The sequence below is a fragment of the Sus scrofa genome, chromosome 14, assembly GCF_054392235.1.
Source record: "Sus scrofa isolate SSC_HxYL_T2T_F1_AM1 chromosome 14, Sscrofa_HxYL_maternal_Yorkshire_Landrace_v2.0, whole genome shotgun sequence".
Taxonomy (NCBI): Eukaryota; Metazoa; Chordata; class Mammalia; order Artiodactyla; family Suidae; genus Sus; species Sus scrofa.
This window is the reverse complement of record NC_139396.1, coordinates 83,219,220-83,239,433: the sequence shown is the minus strand read 5'-3', so window position 1 is coordinate 83,239,433 and position 20,214 is coordinate 83,219,220. Positions and strand designations below refer to the sequence as shown.

At 39.3% G+C, this 20,214-nt stretch overlaps 1 protein-coding gene across 9 annotated transcripts in view; it reads right to left on the bottom strand.

Annotated features, from left to right (window-relative positions):
• The window catches only part of ZNF248 (zinc finger protein 248), a 39,933-nt gene extending 31,227 nt beyond the window's left edge, over positions 1–8,706 (bottom strand). For 2 of the 9 annotated variants that reach the window (XM_005670987.4, XM_084996984.1), the window contains exons 1-6: positions 8,620–8,706; positions 7,711–7,774; positions 6,878–6,979; positions 6,740–6,781; positions 756–882; positions 385–480 (exon numbers count right to left, since the gene is read on the bottom strand). In XM_005670987.4, coding sequence (XP_005671044.3) covers positions 385–480; positions 756–882; positions 6,740–6,754 — 238 coding nt within the window. In that variant the 5' untranslated portion in view covers positions 6,755–6,781; positions 6,878–6,979; positions 7,711–7,774; positions 8,620–8,706. Of the gene's footprint in view, positions 1–384; positions 481–755; positions 883–6,739; positions 6,782–6,877; positions 6,980–7,710; positions 8,135–8,619 lie in introns of those variants that run through there. The other 7 variants (XM_021072373.2, XM_084996985.1, XM_021072374.2 and 4 more) reach the window with 4 other exon arrangements.
• Positions 8,707–20,214: the final 11,508 nt, after the last annotated feature.

Sequence of the window (20,214 nt, the reverse complement as noted above, 5' to 3'; positions counted from 1 at the left end):
TTGCTAAATGAATATATACAAGTATTGCATGAATACATATCATTTAACAAAAGATGTCCAAAATAACAAAGGGAAAGTGAAAAATTTTTAAAGGATAAACAAAGAAAAATTATCTAAGATGAAGCCAAATGAGTTTAGATTATGGTTGTAGATAAATCACTCTAAAATATCAAAGAACAAAGAAAAGCATTTATGAGTGAAAGTGACATATGGAGTAATGTGATTAAGGTAATAAATGGATGTGGGCCAACTTAATCCTCCAAAGGTCTGGGATTAATAAAGGAAATCTCAGGAAAAAAAAATGTCAAAGTTGATAAACTGTAAATTGATAGCCTAACATCTCATTTTTCTGGCTTCCATCTGCCTGTGAACTCACTAACTCACCTGAGCGGCATTGTTTTGGGAATTTCTCCGCTAATATCCAGGGCTCTTCTCCTTGCTCGATCTTAAAGATCACTTCTGGCTTAGTAATGCAATTCCCTGCAGAGAAAATAACACAGGACTATGGCTTTACAGCCTGGCTTCAGGGATTCTGAAAAAATGTTGGGGAAGAAAGGTACAACTTCAGGAGCTACCTAAAGAAGGTGTCTGAATGAACCAACCTCTGAGGAGGTAAGAACACAGCATTCTTTATAATGGCCAAAAGGGAAAGGTCATCTTAGTGTCTTGAACCTCTATCAGAAATTCCACAGGGAGTTCTTAGGTTTCATCAACTAAGGCATGCTACTAGTAATCAAATGGAAAAACATTCTTACCTACTGAGACGAGGTGGCTGTAATTTTCCAGGATCACATCTCTGTATAGTATCTTCTGAGCAGGATCCAGCAGGTACCACTCTTCCTGGGTGAAGTCCACACACACATCTTTGAATGACACCTGTTCCTGTAAGAGTATATTCCTTTCTATATGAGGTTGTCAGAGCTATATGAGTAGAAAATATTTAAAAGAATTAATCTCTTTAGAGTTTACTAGTAAAAACTGATATAAAGAATTGTCTTCTCTTATGCTATACTAGTAGGATAAAAGTACTAACACTTGGGCAAAGTGAGTTTCTACTAAGGGCCTGGAACTGTCCTAGTTGCTACAAATATTAATCTTAATAAAGAGACATACATTGATACTTAGATACTGTATGAGCTAGCAGTATGTACAAAGCAGATTGGAGTTATTCTTTCATATTATCTTTTATTATAAAGTTAACTCTCACTAAGGAAGTAAAACTTTCAGTTATTAAAATGGATAGAGGGACTGAAATTAATATGGTACAGGTCCTAATGAAGCTCAACACATGACTGAAGTGACCAGTACGGCATTCTCTCTGACCAAAGAGAAAAGGATGAATCCTCTCTGCTAAAAGAGATAATTTTTTTGGAGCCCCCACCAATTTTTGTGTTGTTTAATAGAATGTTCAGCACCCAATAAAAAAAAGTTCATGTTATATGAATAGACACAAACCAAGGAGGAAAAAAGACAATAAAAGGAGACTCAGATATTGGAATAAACAAGCACTTCAAAATGAATTATGGTTAATATGTTCTATTCTAGCTCACGTGAAACATTGGCCTGGATAGACCACAGCCCAGGCCACAAAACACACCTTAACAAACTTAAAACAACAGCTATCATACAAAATATATTCTCAGACCACAATGGGATAAATAGAAATCAATAAGCAAGAGACAGCTGAAAAATCCCCCAAATACTTGAAAATTAAACAACCTAACTTACAAATACGCTATAGGTCAAAGAAGTCATTTCAAAAGAAATCTGAAAATATTTTAAATGAAATGGAGTAAAATGAAAATACCATGTATCAAAATTTGTAGAAAGCAATGAAAGCAGTGCATAGAGGGAAATTTATAGCATCAAATGTACATATCAGGTAAGATTTTAAATCAATAACCTAAGCTTCCATCTTAGTAAACTAAATAAAAAAGGCAAATTAAGCCTAAAGCAAGGAAGATAGGGGAAATAATGAAAATAAGAAGCTGAAAATGTGAAACAGAGAAAGTCAATGAAACAGAAATTTGCTTCTTTGAAAAGATCAATAAAATTAATAAAGAGAAAAAGAAAAAAGAAGCAAATTGCAAATCTCAGAAATGAAATATAGGTTGATACTGCTAATCCTAATGACATTTTAAAAATAATACAAACAATTCTATTCCTGAAAAATTGATAACATAGATGAAATAGACATATTACTTAAAAAACATAGCTACCAAATTCACATAAAGAGAAAGAGATAACAAAAAAACCACAGCCATAGTTAAAACAGGAGTTCCAGTCATGGCGCAGCAGAAACAAATCCAACTAGGAACCATGTTGTGGGTTCGATCCCTGGCCTCGCTCAGTGGGTTAAGAATCTGGCATTGCTGTGAGCTGTGGTGTAGGCTGCAGACACAGCTTAGATCTGGCATTGCTGTAGCCCTGGCACAGGCCAGCAGCTACAGCTGTGATTAGACCCCCTAGCCTGGGAACCTGCATATGCCGCAGGTGAGGCCCTAAAAAAGACAAAAGACCCAAAAAAAAAAAAAAAATAGTTAAAACACTTCCAAAATAGAAAACACCAAGCCCAGACTGTGTCACTGGTTATTATTTCAAACATTTAAAGAAAAAATAATAACAATTGTCCATAATCTTCTCTGAGAAATAACACTTCCAAACTCATTATATGAGGCCAACATTAATACCAAAGCTAGATAAAGACATTATGAGAAAAATAAAGTCCAATATCTCTCAATAACATACATAGATACAAAAATCCTCAAATACTTGCAAATCGTATCTGACAATGCATAAAAAGAAATATAAACCACAACCAAGTGGAATTTATTGCAGCTGTGGAAGGCTGGGTCAACAATTAAAAAAAAAAAGCATCAATATACTCCAACACATCAATAAGCCAAAGAAGAAAAGCCATATGATCGTATCAATTAATGAGGAAAAAGCAATGAACAAAATCCAACTGTCATTCATGATACAAACTCTCAGCACACTAGACATAGTGGGGAACTTTCTCAACTTGATGAAGAAGCTGACATCATACTTAACGCTAAGAGATTGGACACTTTTCCCCTAAGTGCAAGAACAGGGCAAAGATGTGCTATCTCAATACTCTTATTCAAGTCTTAGCTAGTGTAAAAAAAAACCTAAAACAAGACAATGAAAGTAAACAAACAGAAAACTGAAATAAAAGGTATATGATTAGGAAAAAAAATAAAACTGTCTTTATTTGAAATTAACATGACTGTCTATGTAGAAAATACCAGGAATTCCCATTTTGGCTCAGTGGTTTAAGACCTCAACATGGTGTCTGTGAGGATATTGTGGGTTTAATCCTTCAACATAGTGTCTGTGAGGATACTGTGGGTTCAATCCCTGACCTCACTCAGTGGGTTAAGGATCCAGAACTGCTGCAAGTTGCTGTAGCAGTATATAGGTCACAGATGCAGCTCGGACCTGATGTTGCTGTGGCCGTGGCATAGGCCAGCAGCTGCAGCTCCGATTTGACCTCTAGCCTGGGAAATTCCATATGCTGCATGTGTGACCCTAAGAAGAAAAAAAAAAAAAAAAAAAAATCTTCAAAAAGAAAAAAAAAACTCCTGAAGTAATAAGCAAAATATAGCAACATCAAAGGATACAAAGTCAATATCAAAAAGTCAACTGTTGGGAGTTCCCATCATGGCTCAGTGGTTAATGAACCCAACTAGTACCCACGAAGACGTGGGTTTGATCCCTGGCCTGGCTCAGTGGGTTAAGGATCCGGAGTTGCCGTGAGCTGTGGTGTAGGTAGCAGACAAAGCTTGGATCCTGCATTGCTGTGGCTGTGGTGTAGGCCAGCGGCTACAGCTCCAATTTAGACCCCTAGCCTGGGAACACATATGCCACAGGTGCAGCCCTAAAAATTGGAAGAAAAAAAAAAAATCAGGGAGTTCCCGTCGTGGCGCAGTGGTTAACGAATCCGACTAGGAACCATGAGGTTACGGGTTCGGTCCCTGCCCTTGCTCAGTGGGTTAACGATCCGGCGTTGCCGTGAGCTGTGGTGTAGGTTGCAGATGCGGCTCGGATCCCGCGTTGCTGTGGCTCTGGCGTAGGCCGGTGGCTACAGCTCTGTTTCGACCCCTGGCCTGGGAACCTCCATATGCCTCGGGAGTGGCCCAAGAAATAGCAACAACAACAACAAAAAATAAATAAATAAATAATCATTAAAAAAAAAAAATCAACACTTTTCCCATATCAGAATAAACAACTGGGATTTCATTTTTTTGAATAAAAAAAAACTATTTACTACACCACCACCACCAAAAAAAAAAAAAAAAAAAAAAAAAAACTCAAGTATAAATCCAACACACTCTATTATAAGGATATGCAGTAAAGCAAAAACGATGGAATAAACCAAATATCTAAGTAAATGGAGAGATATTCCATAGTTCAATCAGAAGACTCAGTATTGTTAACATGTCAATTCCTTCCAACTTAACCTATAAATTCAATGCAATTCAAGTAAAAATCCAAACTGTTTTGAAGATATTGACAAAATGATTCTAAAGGTTATATACAAAGGTGAAGGACCAATGTAGCATGGAAGAAGGAAAAACAGGATTCATATTACCTGATTTTAAGACTTATACAAAGCTACAAATAACCAAGACAATACATTACTGGTGAAAGAGACACACAGAACAATGGAAGAACAGAGGGTCCAAGAGCAGAACCACTGAAATACAGTCAACTAATTTTTTTTGTAATTGAGGTATAGTTGATGTACCATACTATTTAAGTTTCAGGTGTACAACACAGTGATATATACTTGTTAAAGATTCCATTTATAGTTGTATAAGATTGGCTATATTCCTGTTTTGTACAATGTATCTTTGTAGCTTATTTATTTTACACATAGCAGTTTGTGCCTCTTAATCCCCTTCCCCTACCTTGCCCCTCTCCCTCCCCTCTCTCCATGGTAATTACTAGTTTGTTCTCTGTATCTGTGAATTTGTATTCACTGTTTCATTTAGTCAACTGATTTTTGACAAAGGTACAATGGCATTTAAATGGAGAGAAATAGTCTTTTAACAAATGATGCTTGAACGACTGTGCATCTATGCAAAAAAAAGGAACCAGAACTGCTGCAAGTTGCTGTAGCAGTATATAGGTCACAGATGCAGCTCGGACCTGATGTTGCTGTGGGTGTGGCCCTAAAGAGAAAAAAAAAAAAGGCCAGAAACCTAAGAGTATAATGGACAGAAGATATGAACAAATAGTTCAAAGAAATATAAATACAAGAGACTTTTTAGATACATGGAAAAATATTCAGCCTCACTCATAGTTGAGAAAATTACAGATGTAAACTATATGAAATACCACTTTTAACCTATTAGTTGCCAAAATCCAAAAGCAAACCACATACTTCTATGGAAGAAGCTGTAGAGAAATAAAGTACTCTCACGCAGAGCTAAGAAATGATACTACAATCCCATCAAACAGATCAAGTTTATCAACTGCATTCAACCCTTTGACATGGCAATCTCACTTGTGGGAATTCATCTGATAAAATAATGTGGACAAGGTTAGGTTATTCATTAAAACATGGTTTGGAGTAGCAAAACAATGGAAATAGTTAATAACAGTTTAATATATGGAACGTTCACAATTGAATGATAATGTGATTATAACAAAGAAAGAAGCAATCCATGTTCTATTACAAAAAGATCCCTGGGACAGAATGGAAAAGAAAAGGAAAAAAATGGAAAATTGTGTATACACTGATTTAGTATGGTTCCCTGAGCAGCAGAATTACCTTCACCTGGAAGCTGATTAGAAATGCAGACTCCAGGGCTCCACCCAGCTCTACTATATCAAAATCTAAATTTTAACACGTTGCCAGGGATGTACAAATGCATTTATGTTTAAAAAGCCTTAAGAATATACATTCTCTTTTAAATAAAGGCTAGGGGCACATATATTTTAAGTGAATAATGAAACACTAGGACAAACAAGAAGTAGATACCTATAGTAGGGTGACAATACACTTCAGTTTGTCTGGAATTGTTCCATTACATGCCAGTTGTCCCAGCATAACTGTTAATAAAACTCTTCCACTGTCAGAGAGAGTGGCACAGTTTAGACATGAAACAAATGTCAGTCTACCTGGAGGAAGCACCAAGTATGGAGAGGATGGGGTATGAATTTTTACTTACATTTTTTTGTATCACTTTCTAAAAATTATATTAATATATTAACAATTTAAAAAATACACATATTTTAAAAAGACAAAACTAGTCTGGAAAAATAGGTATGCTGAGAAGGGCAGTGGGCTAAGCAATGGATGAGCAATAAACCCAGGGATAAGCACTGTTGGGGCAAAAGGCAAAGACTTCACAAGGGATAGATGTTAGGAAAAGGAGACCTAGGAGGGTAGTGTCACAGACAATAGGGGAAACTTTCAAACAAAGAGACTATGGATAATAGTATCAAATGCTGCAAAAGGGTCAAGACAAAGACAAAGACAAAAACTGGATGTGACTACAATTTGGTGGCCTTTTCCAGAATAGATTGAGGTGAGTGGTGGTAAAGGAGCAAGAATGCATGTATTAGGTTGAAATTTAAATGGAAATGCAGAACAAAAGCCAAGACTATCTGCTACTCAAGCTAGAAATACAAATGAGCTGATACAAGGTTTTATAAACCTTTAGAAACTTGAGAAAACCAATTTTAAGACAGAGTGGAAATAAAAACTCACCTGGGATTTGCTCATTTTTCACTCTTAATGGAGGAGGGAGAGCTGAGGGAGAAGGAAGGAAGAAGAAAGTAAGAACTTGGCTTGCTTTGTAGTTCCTGGATTTACCTGCCTACACAGCTTCACATACAAGATACTTACGTGTCCATGTGTAGCTCCGATATATGTTGAACTTATACATGATACTTTTCACTGAGTGAATGTATACATTTGTTTCTTATTGATTTATTACCAATTTAGGTTCTGTGGCACAGAAAAATTAAAAACATGAAAAGATGAGTTTAACATATAACAGTAATCTAAAGAAGGGAACACTATGGATTTGTCAAAACTGGTACTGTGGGGGGGGGGGGTAAATACCTCAAACCATATTGCTTATCTTTTTTACCTACTAACACCATTAATCCTATGAGGTCAGATAATCCAAGAAATATCTGAAAAAGGGGAAGGGGGTGTTTAAGGCAAGATAAATTTTTTTTAAAAAACTTTGCTCTTACAAGTTTCAAGAGGGTCTTTTTTAAAAAAAACTTTGACCTAACTGTGACAAAATGGGCAGTAGCCCAGGAATCTGCAGACCTGATTTTCAACCTTGGTTTTGCCACTAACGAATGCATGATCTTAGCCAGTCACCTTCTCGGCCTCAATTACTTCTTTTCATTTTTCAAATAAGAAGCAGATAACCCAAAAAGATCCTTCCTGCACTACCATCCTGTGCGTCTGCCAGGTCTACAAGGAGAGGAGGAATCTCAGCATGTCTCTAGACACCATCAACAATAGGACACTGAGGGCAGCTCACTTCAGGAAATGAGCGAATGGAGAAGGAGGGGAGCAGGAGGAGGTAGGGACAGATAATGACAGAATTTCCTTAGCTATGGCTGGTGAGCCTTTCAACCTGACCATGACTTCACAAATTCTCCAAAGAGGTGACATTTCCTCTGTAGCCTGCGTGCCCACCCCTCTCAGCTCCAGCTCACCTCTCTCTTCTTAAATCTGTCCCAGACCTTCCACCGCCACACAGCCTTCGATGGCTTCAGGATACTGTGTCATGATTATACATAACAAATAACAAATGAATACATAATAAATAACTTGGGATTTGGGTGATGTTAGAGCCAGGAAAAGGCCTTGGTGGCTAGCCGGTCCAGCTCTTTCCAATTCCATTTCACAAACGTGTTAACTAAAGAATGGAGGCCCTTAGAGACTGGTCCAAGCTCCAACCGCATGTGTTAAATACACCACAAATAAATACAACAAGCGCTCAAAGCTACACAATGCGGCAAACATTCGTGATATCCACCTTTTAAGGGTAAGCAAACCAAGTCTCCCATCAGCTACTAGTGCTGAGGAACTCATTTACCCCCCTGCCTGGCGCACTCCTTCTCCCCCAACTTGCGTTCTACCCCCGTAAGCCCAGCGCACCAGAAACGCATATGCTCACGTCACTACGTGACGCGCACGCATCCACGTTGCGCACGCGCACTCGCTCTTACGCGCACCCCTCACCCTTCCCCGTGGGCCCAGTGCACACGTCACGCAGGCGCTCTCCCCTAGGCAACCCCGCTCCCTCCCCACGGGTACAGCGCACACGTCACGCACGCGCACTCCCCATCCCGCGGCCACACCACGGCGCCGCCTGCTCTACTTAGGGGCTGGGCACCTGCAGACCGAACGAGACCGAGCGCCTGCTTGTGGCGCAAGACTCCGGCCCTTCTAAGGCAGAGAGCCCCCGCCCTCTGTCCCTTCAGTTCTGGGGGCGCCGCAGACTCCTTGGGTCCCGCCTGTGTTCGCGGTGCTCCAACCCCTCACCCGGCACCGCCGCCTCCGCCGGCTCGTTGAGCCGCGCGGGGTCCTCTTGGCCCTCGTCCCCACCCTCTGGGGCTCACCCGCAGCTCCCTCGCCGCGTGAACGTGGAGGCCAGGGATTGTTTCCCACGAGGGGATGGAGGCCGGGGAAGGACGAGCCGGGAGAAGGAGGCGGGGATGCACATGCGCAGAGGGAGGGAGCGGTGCGGCTCGAGGGAGCGCTAGCTGCGAGCTGGAGTTTGGCTCCTGGCAGCTTGGGTTGGAAAAGTGGATTTACCTTTAGAAGTCGATGCCTCACTCATAAATTGCAAAAGTAATCTGATAGTAGTACAGTACCTAGCTAACGGTTTTTATGAGGATTAAAGGCGTTTACATTGTAAAAGCGCCTAAAAGATTATCTTTTCCCAGTATACACCATGCCCACTCCTTTAGAAATCAGCTGCAAGAGTCTAAGTACTGCCTTGTTGACTGAATTGAGACACAGATATACTCACTCCTGCTGTCTGGACCCTGGATTCTGGACCCTAGATTCAGAGATGTACATCAAATATACTGTGTGTTTTAGTATAGACGACAAATCAATGAAAGTAAAGTTGTGCTTGAACTTCACTTATGAACGTAGACAGATGTTACTTTAGTTTTGATAAATTTATCGCCTAGCAGTTTAGGCAATAAATTTATGTAAACTATATGTCTGTGACCAGCGTAGTTATTCTCTGGGATGACGAAAACAAGCTGGCAATTCGGTATTAATAGTAAAAACTGTCCATATGTCAGAAACTGTTAATACACCAAACTTAAAGAAGAAAGCGCATTCTCATCTCTCGAAACTAACCATGCTTTTTCTTGAACCAAAAATACATTTTTTAATGTGGGCATCCTCATGACACGTTTAGCGCAGTATAATCATATGGACATTATTTTATAATGAATTCTTTTTTCTTTTGGGGGGCATATGGAAGTCCAGGGCCAGGGATCAGATCCCAGCCACAGATGCAACCTACGCTGCAGCTGTGGAAACGACAGATCATTTAATCCACTGTGCGCGGCAAGGGATCCAGCCTGCGTTCTGGCTCTGCAGAGACTCCACCAATCCCCTGATGCCACAACAGAAATTCCTATGGTGAACTTTTTATAAAAGAATATGTAATTAACTCTTCTAGTCAATGTCATTTAAATTGTTTTAATAAATTCAAATTTTCCAAAGAGTTGCAAAAAATAGTTCCCATATATTATACACCCAGCTTTCCCAAATGTTAACATTTTACATAACCATAGTACATTTGCCAAAGATAAGAAAGTGACATGGGTACAATTTTGTTAACTACAGAGTTTATTCAGAGTTCATCAGTACTTCCACTAATGCCCTTTTACTAGTCCACAGGATACCACAGTACATTTAGTAATCATGTGTTTGTTCTCCAATCTCGATCTTCCCTTGTCTTTCATTACCTTCACATGTTTGAAGAATAGTGGTCGGATATTTTGAAGAATGTCCTTGAGTTTGAGTTTGATGTTTTCTCCTGATTGGACTGAGGTTTTCATTTGGAGGAAGATTACTACAGATAGTATGAGTCCTACCTGTATATGAGGGACACGTTATCAACTTACATTAATCTTGGTTACTTGGTTAAGATGGTGTCTGACAGGTTTCTCTGCTATAGTTAGGATTTTCCTTTTCCAGTCTACACTTAAAAGTGGGTTCCTAAGGCAGGAGACCTAAATAGGCATTTCACCTAAGAGGATATACAGATAGCCAGCAGGCACATTAAAAAGTGCACAACATCGCTAATTATTAGAGAAATGCAAATCAAAACTACAATGAGGTACCACCTCACACCAGTTAGTGTAGCCATCATTAACAAGTCAACAAATAACAAATGCTGGAGAGGGTGTGGAGAAAAGGGAACCCTCCTACACTGTTGGTGGGAATGTAAATTGGTACAACCACTATGGAAAACAGTATGGAAATACTGCAGAAAACTAAATATAGAACTACCATATGACCCAGCAATCCCACTCCTGGGCATGTATCCAGACAAAACTTTCCTTGAAAAAGATACATCCACACATATGTTTACTGCAACACTATTCAGAATAGCCAAGACATGGAAATAACCTAAATGCCCATTGACAGAAGAAGGGATTAGGAAGATGTGGTACATACATACGATGGAATACAACTCAGCTATAAAAAAAAAAAAATTATGCCATTTGCAGCAATGTGGATGCAACAAGAGATTCTTATACTAAATGAAGTAAGTCAGAAAGAGAAAGGTGCAGCCCTAAAAATTGGAAGAAAAAAAAAAATCAGGGAGTTCCCGTCGTGGCTCAGTGGTTAACGAATCTGACTAGGAACCATGAGGTTGCGGGTTCGGTCCCTGCCCTTGCTCAGTGGGTTAACGATCCGGCGTTGCCGTGAGCTGTCGTGTAGGTTGCAGACGCGGCTCGGATCCCGCGTTGCTGTGGCTCTGGTGTAGGCCGGTGGCTACAGCTCCGATTCAACCCCTAGCCTGGGAACCTCCATATGCCGCGGGAGCGGCCCAAGAAATAGCAACAACAACAACAACAAAAAGACAAAAGACAAAAAAAAAAAAAAAAAAAAAAAAAAGAAAGAAAGAGAAAGACAAACACTGTGTGATATCACTTACACGTGGAATCTAAAATATGGCACAGATGAACCTATCTACAAAACAGAGACAGACTCATGGACATAGAGAACAGACTTGTAGTTGCCAAGGCAAAGGGAGGAGGAAGTAGTATGACTGGGAGTTTGGGGTTGGTAGATGCAAGCTATTACACTTAGAATGGGTAATTAATGAGGTCCTACTATACAGCATAGGGAACTATATCCAATCTCTTGGGGTAGAACATGATGGAAGATAGCATGAGAAAAAGAATGTGTTTATATATATGACTGGATCGCTACACTGTACAGCAGAAACACAACACATAAATCAACTATACTCTAATAAAAATATAATTTTAAAATGTTGTATTTTCCTATAAGGAAAAGTTTTCATTTCCCATGTTTATTACATCATTTATTTATATAAGTGTGCATTCATGGATATTTATTTTATTCAAAACCATGGTTATTCAACTCATCTTTCTCACCCAGCTGCCTCTGATCTGTTGTCTGTTCTATAATTTTATCCTTTTTAGAATGTCTAATGGACTTATATGTATCTCTTGGGTTTGGCTTTTTTCACTGAGCAAAATTCACTTAAGAATTTGTTCATTTTCTTGCTTTTTCCTTTTTTTTGTCAGGTTTTCATTCAATACTATTATGTAATTATGTTGCTCAAATTATTCTAACTTTGGGCATTGAGAGCTGTAATAGGTTAGCTTTTGGATCTTCTTAACATATCCTAATCATTAAAAAAAAAAACAAAAAAACACTTCCTCTTGGACGCTGTAAGATGCTCCTAGCTCATCTTACATATTCTTGGCCCCAGACCTAGAATCAGCCATTTTTCTAAGAAGACTCGTTCCTTTTATTAGGAAAATCAAGCTCTAGGTGTGCTTACTAGATACTGGCTGTAACTGTTTCTAGAGCTGAGAAATATATGTATGCTTACTAATCCATGTTAGTCATCTATATCATAATATCTACATTTATATATGTCTGTGTATATATATACACACATATATGTACATACACATTAATATATATTTAAATGAATATGAGTTCATGGGAGTTTCCTTGTGGCTCAGTAGGTTGGGAAACCAGCATTTCACTGCAGCAGCTCAGGCTGCTGCTCTGACTCAGGGTCCATCCCTGGCTCAGCAATTTTTACATGCCCTCGGAGTGGCCAAAAAAAAAAAAAAAGAAAGAATATGAGTTCACATGGGTATCTCCTCCTCCATCAAGTGTTCATTCTAGCCTTCCCACCTAACCTTTCCTTATTTTTAACTTCATACTTAGACTTTGAGATACCTAGCTACAATATATTTACTTATTCTTTTAGCCCTAATATACATGCAGTTTCAGGATTGCTAACCCCTGTGAGAACTATAGTGTTTACATAGAATTCTTTTCGTTTGCAATGTTATAGTAGCATAGCAGCCAGTCAAAAAGTTGATTCACAAAGTTATTTAGGGCAGCTCCTTCCCTCTCCCCCTTTTTTCATTCAGATTACATGGTACATACATTTGTAAAAACAGAGTGGCTTGTCACAGTCTGCATTCCATCCATACCCTGTTTGATTTTACTTTTTTGAATAGAGTTAGGTTCTCTCCTGGTGGTATACAGCTCTGTGGGTTTTGATAAATGCATCATCACTCTACCATGCACAACTGTTAGTTACAGCCCATGGCACCCACTGATCTATTCTCTGACCTATAATTTAGTCTTTTTCACAATGTCAAATACATGGAATGGTATAAAGGTTCCGGCTGTGGCTGTGATGTAAGTCGGCAGCTGCAGCTCTGATTTGAGCCCTAGTCTGGAAGCTTCCATCTGTTGCAGGTGCAAAGAAGAAGAAGAAAAACAAGAAGAACAAGAAGAAAAACACTGAAAATACAAAGTACTGCTATGGATATTGAGAAACAGGAGTTTTCATTCATTGCTGGTGGGAATACAAAATAATGCAGGCACTTTAGATAACAGTTTTAAAATTTCTTATAAATTGAACATACATTTACCACGCAATCAGCAATCCAACTCCTATGTGAATTGAAAATTTATGTCAACATTAAAGGCTCAACACAAATGTTTATACTATCTTCAATCATAAACACCCCAACTGGAAACAACTCAGATAACCTTCAACAGGGAAATGGACAAACTATGGAACATCTAGAAGGATCTGGCTTTAGACTGTGCCTCCCATTTGATCCCTGGCCCAGGAACTCCTTATGCTGTGGGGTGGCCAAAAAAAAAGAAAAGAGGCCAAACCCAAAGCTGCATATTGTGCCATTAAGTATGGTATTAGCTGTATGTTTTCATAGGTGCCCTTTATCAGGCTGAGGAAGTTTCCTTTTATTCCTAGCTCATTGAGAACTTTGTGAAAGGGTGTTGAATTTTGTCATTGCTTTTTCTGAGATGACTTGCATCATCTGTTGAGATGATCGTGTGGTTTTTGATATTTATATTTTTGATATGATATATGATATCATTTGATTATTAAATGTTAAACCAACCTTGAATTCCTGAGGAAAATTTTATCATGATATATATTTTTTGTATGTTGTGTAAGATTTAGTTTGCTATCGTTTTGTTGGGAATTATTGTGCATATATTCATAAGAGATACTTTTCTTTTGTCTTAGTTTTTTTTGTCATGCCTTTGGTTTTGTTAGCATAATACAGACCACATGAAATGAGTTGGGAGATGTACCAATCCTCTTCTATTTTTTTTTGGAAGTGTTTGTGAAGAATTGTTATTAATTCTTCTATAAATGTTTGGTAGAATTCATAGTGAAACATCTGGGCCTAGGCTTTTCTTCCTGACAGTTATTGATTAGTGGCTTGAACTCTTTACATATTGCAAGTCTATTCAGAGTGTCCATTTATTCCTCTGTCAATCTGGGTCCATTGTGTTTTTCCAGGAATTTTCACATTTATATGAAGATACCTAATTTATTGGTGTACTATTGTTTATACCATTTTATAGCACTTATCATCTTTTTAAAATTTGTTTCTATAAGATAGATAGTAAATTTTATACTCTTTTCTTTATTTCTTGTGGCATGTGGAAGTTCCAGGGTCTGGGATCCAAATATACTCTTTTATGTCTCATTCCAGTAATTTGAGTCTCCCCTCTCTCCCTCCTTGCCCCCTGCCAGTCTATCTAGCTAAAGGTTTGTCAGTTTTGTTGATCTTTTCAAAGAACCAGATTTTTGTTTCATTGATCTTCTCTAATATTTTTTCTGTCTTTATTAATTTGTACTCATGTTTTATTATCAATTCTTTCTGTATGCTTCAAATTTATTTTGCTCTTGCTTCTTAAATGTCTTAATTTGAAAGGTTGAGTTATTGATTTTATATCCATTGAGGAGCCTACCCAGAGTTGCCTCATCAGAACAAAAGAAAATATCACCAAGGAAATTCCCAGGGTTTCAGAAGCACCGTGTCAGAAACCAGTGTCAAAGACCAAATAGAACAAAAATGTTTCTAGTGTTCTTATTACTTAAGAATGTCTAATTATTTTAGGATCCCTGTACTAGCAACTGGGCAGAGACCAATATTTATTTTCCATTATCTTACAGGCCCAAATAAACTGGTCTCATGATGCAGCCCAAGCGATCTTGATAAATTAGTCTAATTGACTTTCTTCTTGCCTTTAACTAGCACTTTATTTAGTTACTCCTAGATTTATGAGCATTTTTTCTGTGTGGAGGAGTTGTTATATAATAATTTCGTATGTATATATTTTCGAATTTTTCAAATATATTGAGTCTAGAATAGGGGTAAAGAGAGAAAGGATAAAGTCCTAGATTGTTCTTGAAACCCAAGTTGTTGTTTTGTGCCCAAGAAGTTCAACCTGATGACATTTAGGATGAATTCTTAGGGCCAAAGTAACCTGCTATCCTATGGTACAGGCTCAAAGATATATGCCTGTCTCCTTGCCTGGTGGCCAAGATTAGTACAGGATAACAAGGCATTCTCCTCTCAACAAGGATGGAAGCTCTTCTCTGAACTGAAGTAAATGAGTCTCTTAGTTATCTATTACTATGTAACAAATAACCAAAACATTTTTGTATTAAAACAACAATAAGGAGTTCTTGCTGTGGCTCTGAGTTACGAACCTGATGTAATAATAATGTAGGATATTGTCTTCTAATTGGCAACGTAATTGAGTCTCTAGTAAGCCATTCCACCTTTCAAATTAGGCCAGCTGTTTCTGGGTAACAAAGTATGTTGTCAGACCAGTTAATTCCGTGGCCCTGAGACTTTGCTGTGAAATGAGTTTCTTGACCGGATGCAATGCTATGGGATGATAAGGCATTCTTTGAGACCACAAGGGGTGGTGCTGACAGAAGCATTACAAATAGGGAAGGAAAATCCGTATCCAGAATATGTGTCCATTCCAGTAAGAATGAATCTCTGCCCCTTGCATGATGAAAAAAGTCAGATATAATCAATGTGCTGGGAGGAGGCTTGCTGGTCTTTGGGAATGATGGTGCCATATCAAGACTTAGTGTTGATGTCTGTTGTTGCTGACTGATTAGCATTACCTAATTAGCAAGTCAGACTTGGTAAGGAAGGTCCATATTGCTGAGCCCATGTATAGTGTCTCTCCCTGCTACCATAGCCACTTTATTCATGGGCTTATTGAGGCCATGATTACTATGGTAGATGGAGAAACAGACTTGCCAACATCCCAGAGCATACAATTTTTTCCACCTGATAAAGAGTGTCTTTTATAGCAGGTGGCCTTTGGTGGTCACTATAAATCCACGAATTGTGAAAGATCTGAGACTTTCATCTTACTTTCAAGCTAAGAAGTTAGTCTGCTATATAAATATAACACTGTGACAGGATAACTCAGCTGAAAGAAGAGTAAAATCACAGATTTACATTCTCTCTCTCTCTCTCTCTCTCTCTCTCTCTCACACACACACACACACACACACACACACACACAGAAAACTCAAGGTCTCTGGGCAGAGATAAAGACATTTTATTACCCCTTGCTTTTTCTGGAAGCCAGAGTAGCTTCATAGCATTGATTCCCTGAACTCCAGTTCCCACGGGGCAACACAGTAAAGGCCAGCTGGTGCCTATACATGCAGTACAGTGCATTATAAAGGAGAAATCCTGAAATTAGAAACTGATGTTATATAGGATGACCAGTGTCTTTCAGGGGTGCAGGGAAGTGTCTTTTCCCAGGAATGTAAGGAAATCTTCTCTGGGAGGGCAAGGAGAAGTCTTTTTCTTTATTACCATGGATTGTCCCCAGGGAAGGAGATGCTGCTAAGCTTTATCATCTTGAAATTTCTCCTTATACAGACATTTAAAATTGGTTGTAAATGCCTTTGCTCAGAGGATGCAGACTATGAAAAATGTGATATTTGTGGAGAACTGCCTCCCACCCAAATCTACCCAGACTTTTGGACTCTGATGAATTTTCCCATGTGAATTTCAGTCTTTATTTTTATTTATTTTTTATTATTTTTTGTCTTTTGTCCTTTTAGGGCCACACCTGCAGCATATGGAGATTTCCAGGCTAGGGGTCTAATCAGAGCTATAGCCACCGGCCTATGTCAGAGCCATAGCAACGTCAGATCCAAGCTGCGTCTGAGACCTACACCACAGCTCATGGCAATGCTGGATCCTTAACCCACTGAGCAAGGCCAGGGACCGAACCTGCAACCTCATGGTTCCTAGTCGGATTTGTTAACCACTGAGCCATGATGGGAACTCCCCAAATTTCACTCTTATTAATCTGGCCAGTACTAGCTGGCACCAAATCTGTTCAGTGTTTCTCATGCACAACATAATTAAGATTATTGTCAACAGGACTCTAAGCAGCAGGATGAGGACGACCTAAAGTACTGACCCCAGCCATGATCCTAAGGGTCATGATTCTAGCCAGCTTCACAAATCTCATGAATCCCTGGGGTCTACTTTCAAACCAAGTTTGAAGGAAAATTCTGTATTGAACTTTATACTGGCTCAAGGCAGTAATCCAGGATATATTAGCAATCACACAGACACCACCTTGGTATGCAAGGAGAAGGTCAACAACGATTCTGCCATTCATAATAACCCTGATCAGTGATGAGGCTGACTGGCTGGCCTTCCAAGTCTGAAGTGGTATCATTATTTCACATTTTCTAGTGGAATTATTCCCATTAGATAATACTACCCATATCAGTTAACCCTCTGATCTCACCCAAATAACCAAAGGTAGTTTGGTTCTCCATAGTCATCTGAGACCTACATGATCTACTAAAGGTGTTTTCTTAAACACTTGATGTTGTAACTACCTCCAAGTCTCAAATTACCATGTTTGGGGAGGGAGGTATTTCCACAGAAGTAAAACCCAGAGGGCTTACATGGTGCCTTGGAAGCAACTGTTGTTTACAACTGTTGTTTACAACTGTTGGGACCTCCCCAGGTGGGACCCACATCAGTCAGATTGCATTGATTGACAGTGCCTCCAGTGTGGCCTTAAGATCAGAGTAATTGAGTTCAGGCCTTGTTTTTAGAAGGATAACCTAAGAGAAGTCGTTTCAATCCATCTATCTTTTTTTTTTAGCTGCCGCACTTGCGGCATATGGAGGTTCCAAGGCTAGGGACTGAATCGGAGTTGTAGTTGCTGGCCTACACCGAAGCCACAACAACATGGGATCAGAGCCGAGTCTGTGACCTATACCAGAGGTCATGGAAATGCTGAATCCTTAACCCACTGATCGAGGCCAGGGATTGAAACTGCATCCTCATGGATACTAGTCAACTTTGTTTCCTCTGAGCCATGACAGGAACTCCTCAATATGATGACATTTTTTCAGGTTGCTGATCAACTGACTCCAGCCACACAAATCCATTTTATGAATTTGGCTTTCTGGGCTATTTCCAGTTTAACAATCTGCACTTTTTCATGGCAAAAGGTACCCAACACAGACCCATAATCTCTTATCTCCCTCACCTCTTTTTTTTTTTTTTTTTGGTCCTTTGTCTTTTTAGGATCCTTAACCCACTGAGCGAGGCCAGGGCAATGTGCCAGGAGTGGGCAGGGAGGCCATTCTCCTTGTGATGTGGGCTTGCCACCGAGAACAAATAAATCATCTTTTGGCAGAAATCACAAGTGTGGCATGAAGCAGTAGCTTCTTCATTAGTAATAGTCTTTTCCTTTATGCCCAGGCTGTGGAGGTGGACATGTCATCATACTCAACGATTGTGGCAACCTGGCTGGTGCAGGCTGATTCTGGCTGATCTCATCAGAGAACAAACTGTTCTTGTGGGCATATTCATTAATGAGTCAAACAGTTTCATCATTACTCATAATTTGTTTCCATTCTCTTCATGGCCCTCAAGAGCATTTCTTTATAATAGTAAAAAAAAAAAAAAAAGTCGACATCTTGCACACATTTCGAGCCACCGTAAGCACTTTCAATCTGTATTGCTGGTTAAGTTTGTTTTGAGGCTTCCAGTGGACACTGTTGAGTTTCAGTCTAGCCAGAGCATTAGCAAACGAGGCCCAAGCAGTCAAAGAACCATCTGTGAGATGAGACCCCCAAAGGGCTAGTGACTCTGGTTTTATTTTAGGCAGCACAGTAGATGATAAAATTTCCTGCACATGGATAGCTACCAATTTCTCACATAAATGCTGCTGCTGCATTTTCTAATATACATATATATATTTGACAAGTGAAGGTTTCTTTTTTTTTTTTTTTTTTGGTTGCTTTGTACCATATCAGTCATGGGCTTCAAGTTGTCTCATCCCCAAAATGGACATATGAGGCTGGAGAATCACCAGGCCCCTAAGGGTTAGGCATTCAGTTTTGATAACAGCTCAGTAACTGTGGTAGCCATGCCAATACCCCAAGTCCAAGACCATAAAGAATATTAATACCTTTATCAGAGGCTCTAGTGGGCAAATTCATTTGTCTCAGAGACTTGTTCTGTCTCCAATTTCCAAAGAATGCAACAAGGGAAGGTGAACTCATGCTAAGCCATGATCCAAACACTGGTGGCTAATGTTAGGTGACCCGATCCCACTAACAGTCTTCTCTACCTGCTGCTCTTCACCTGTGAGATAACACCCTCTGGTATTTACCAGACAGGGAATTTCTGCTTTCAAGTTTATTCCTTTGTGATCAAAGAAGACACTGTACAATTTCAGTCACTTAAAAGTTGATGAGGCTTGTTTTATGACTCATTATGGTCTCCCACAGTTCACTGTTTCTTTGGTACTTGAAAAAAAATTATATTCTGTTGATCTGGGGTGAAGTGCTCTGTATATGTCACTTTGGTTCTGTTGATTGTGTTGTTCAGCTCTTCTATATTCTTACTGATATACTGTTTAATAGTCCTAAGAGTATGGTGTTAGAGTCTTGACCTATAATTGCAGATTTGTCTATTTTTTCTTTCATCTCTATCAGTTTGTACTTCATGTGTTTTGAGGCTCTGAGGTTTGTTGTGAACACATTTAGGATGTCTTCCTGGTGGAATGATCCCTTTATCATTGTTATTGTGTCGTTATGTCTTTGTCTTTAATAATTTTCTGTGCTCTGAAGTTTACTTTATATGATAATTAATAAAGGCACTCCTGCTTTATTTGATTAACATTTACATGATATATATTTTCATTTTTTAACATTTTTTTTTCTTTTTTGGCTGCTCCGCAGCATGTGGAGCTCCCAGCCAGGGATTAAATCTGAGCCACACCTGTGGCCTACACTGAAGCTGTGGCAAGGCCAGATCCTTTAACCCACTGTGCCAGGCTGGGATCAAACCCACGTCCTGGCACTGCCGATCCCATTGGGCCACATCAGGAACTTCTAGTTGGACATTTTATTTTATTTATTTATTTATTTTTTTTTTTTTTTCAGGGCCGCACACGCGGCATATGGAGGCTCCCAGGCTAGGGGTCTAATTGGAGCTGTAGCTGCCAGCCTACGCCACACCCACAGTAACCCCAGATCCAAGCCACATCTGCAACCTACACCACAGCTCACGGCAACGCTGGATGCTTAACCCACTGAGCAAGGCCAGGGATCAAAC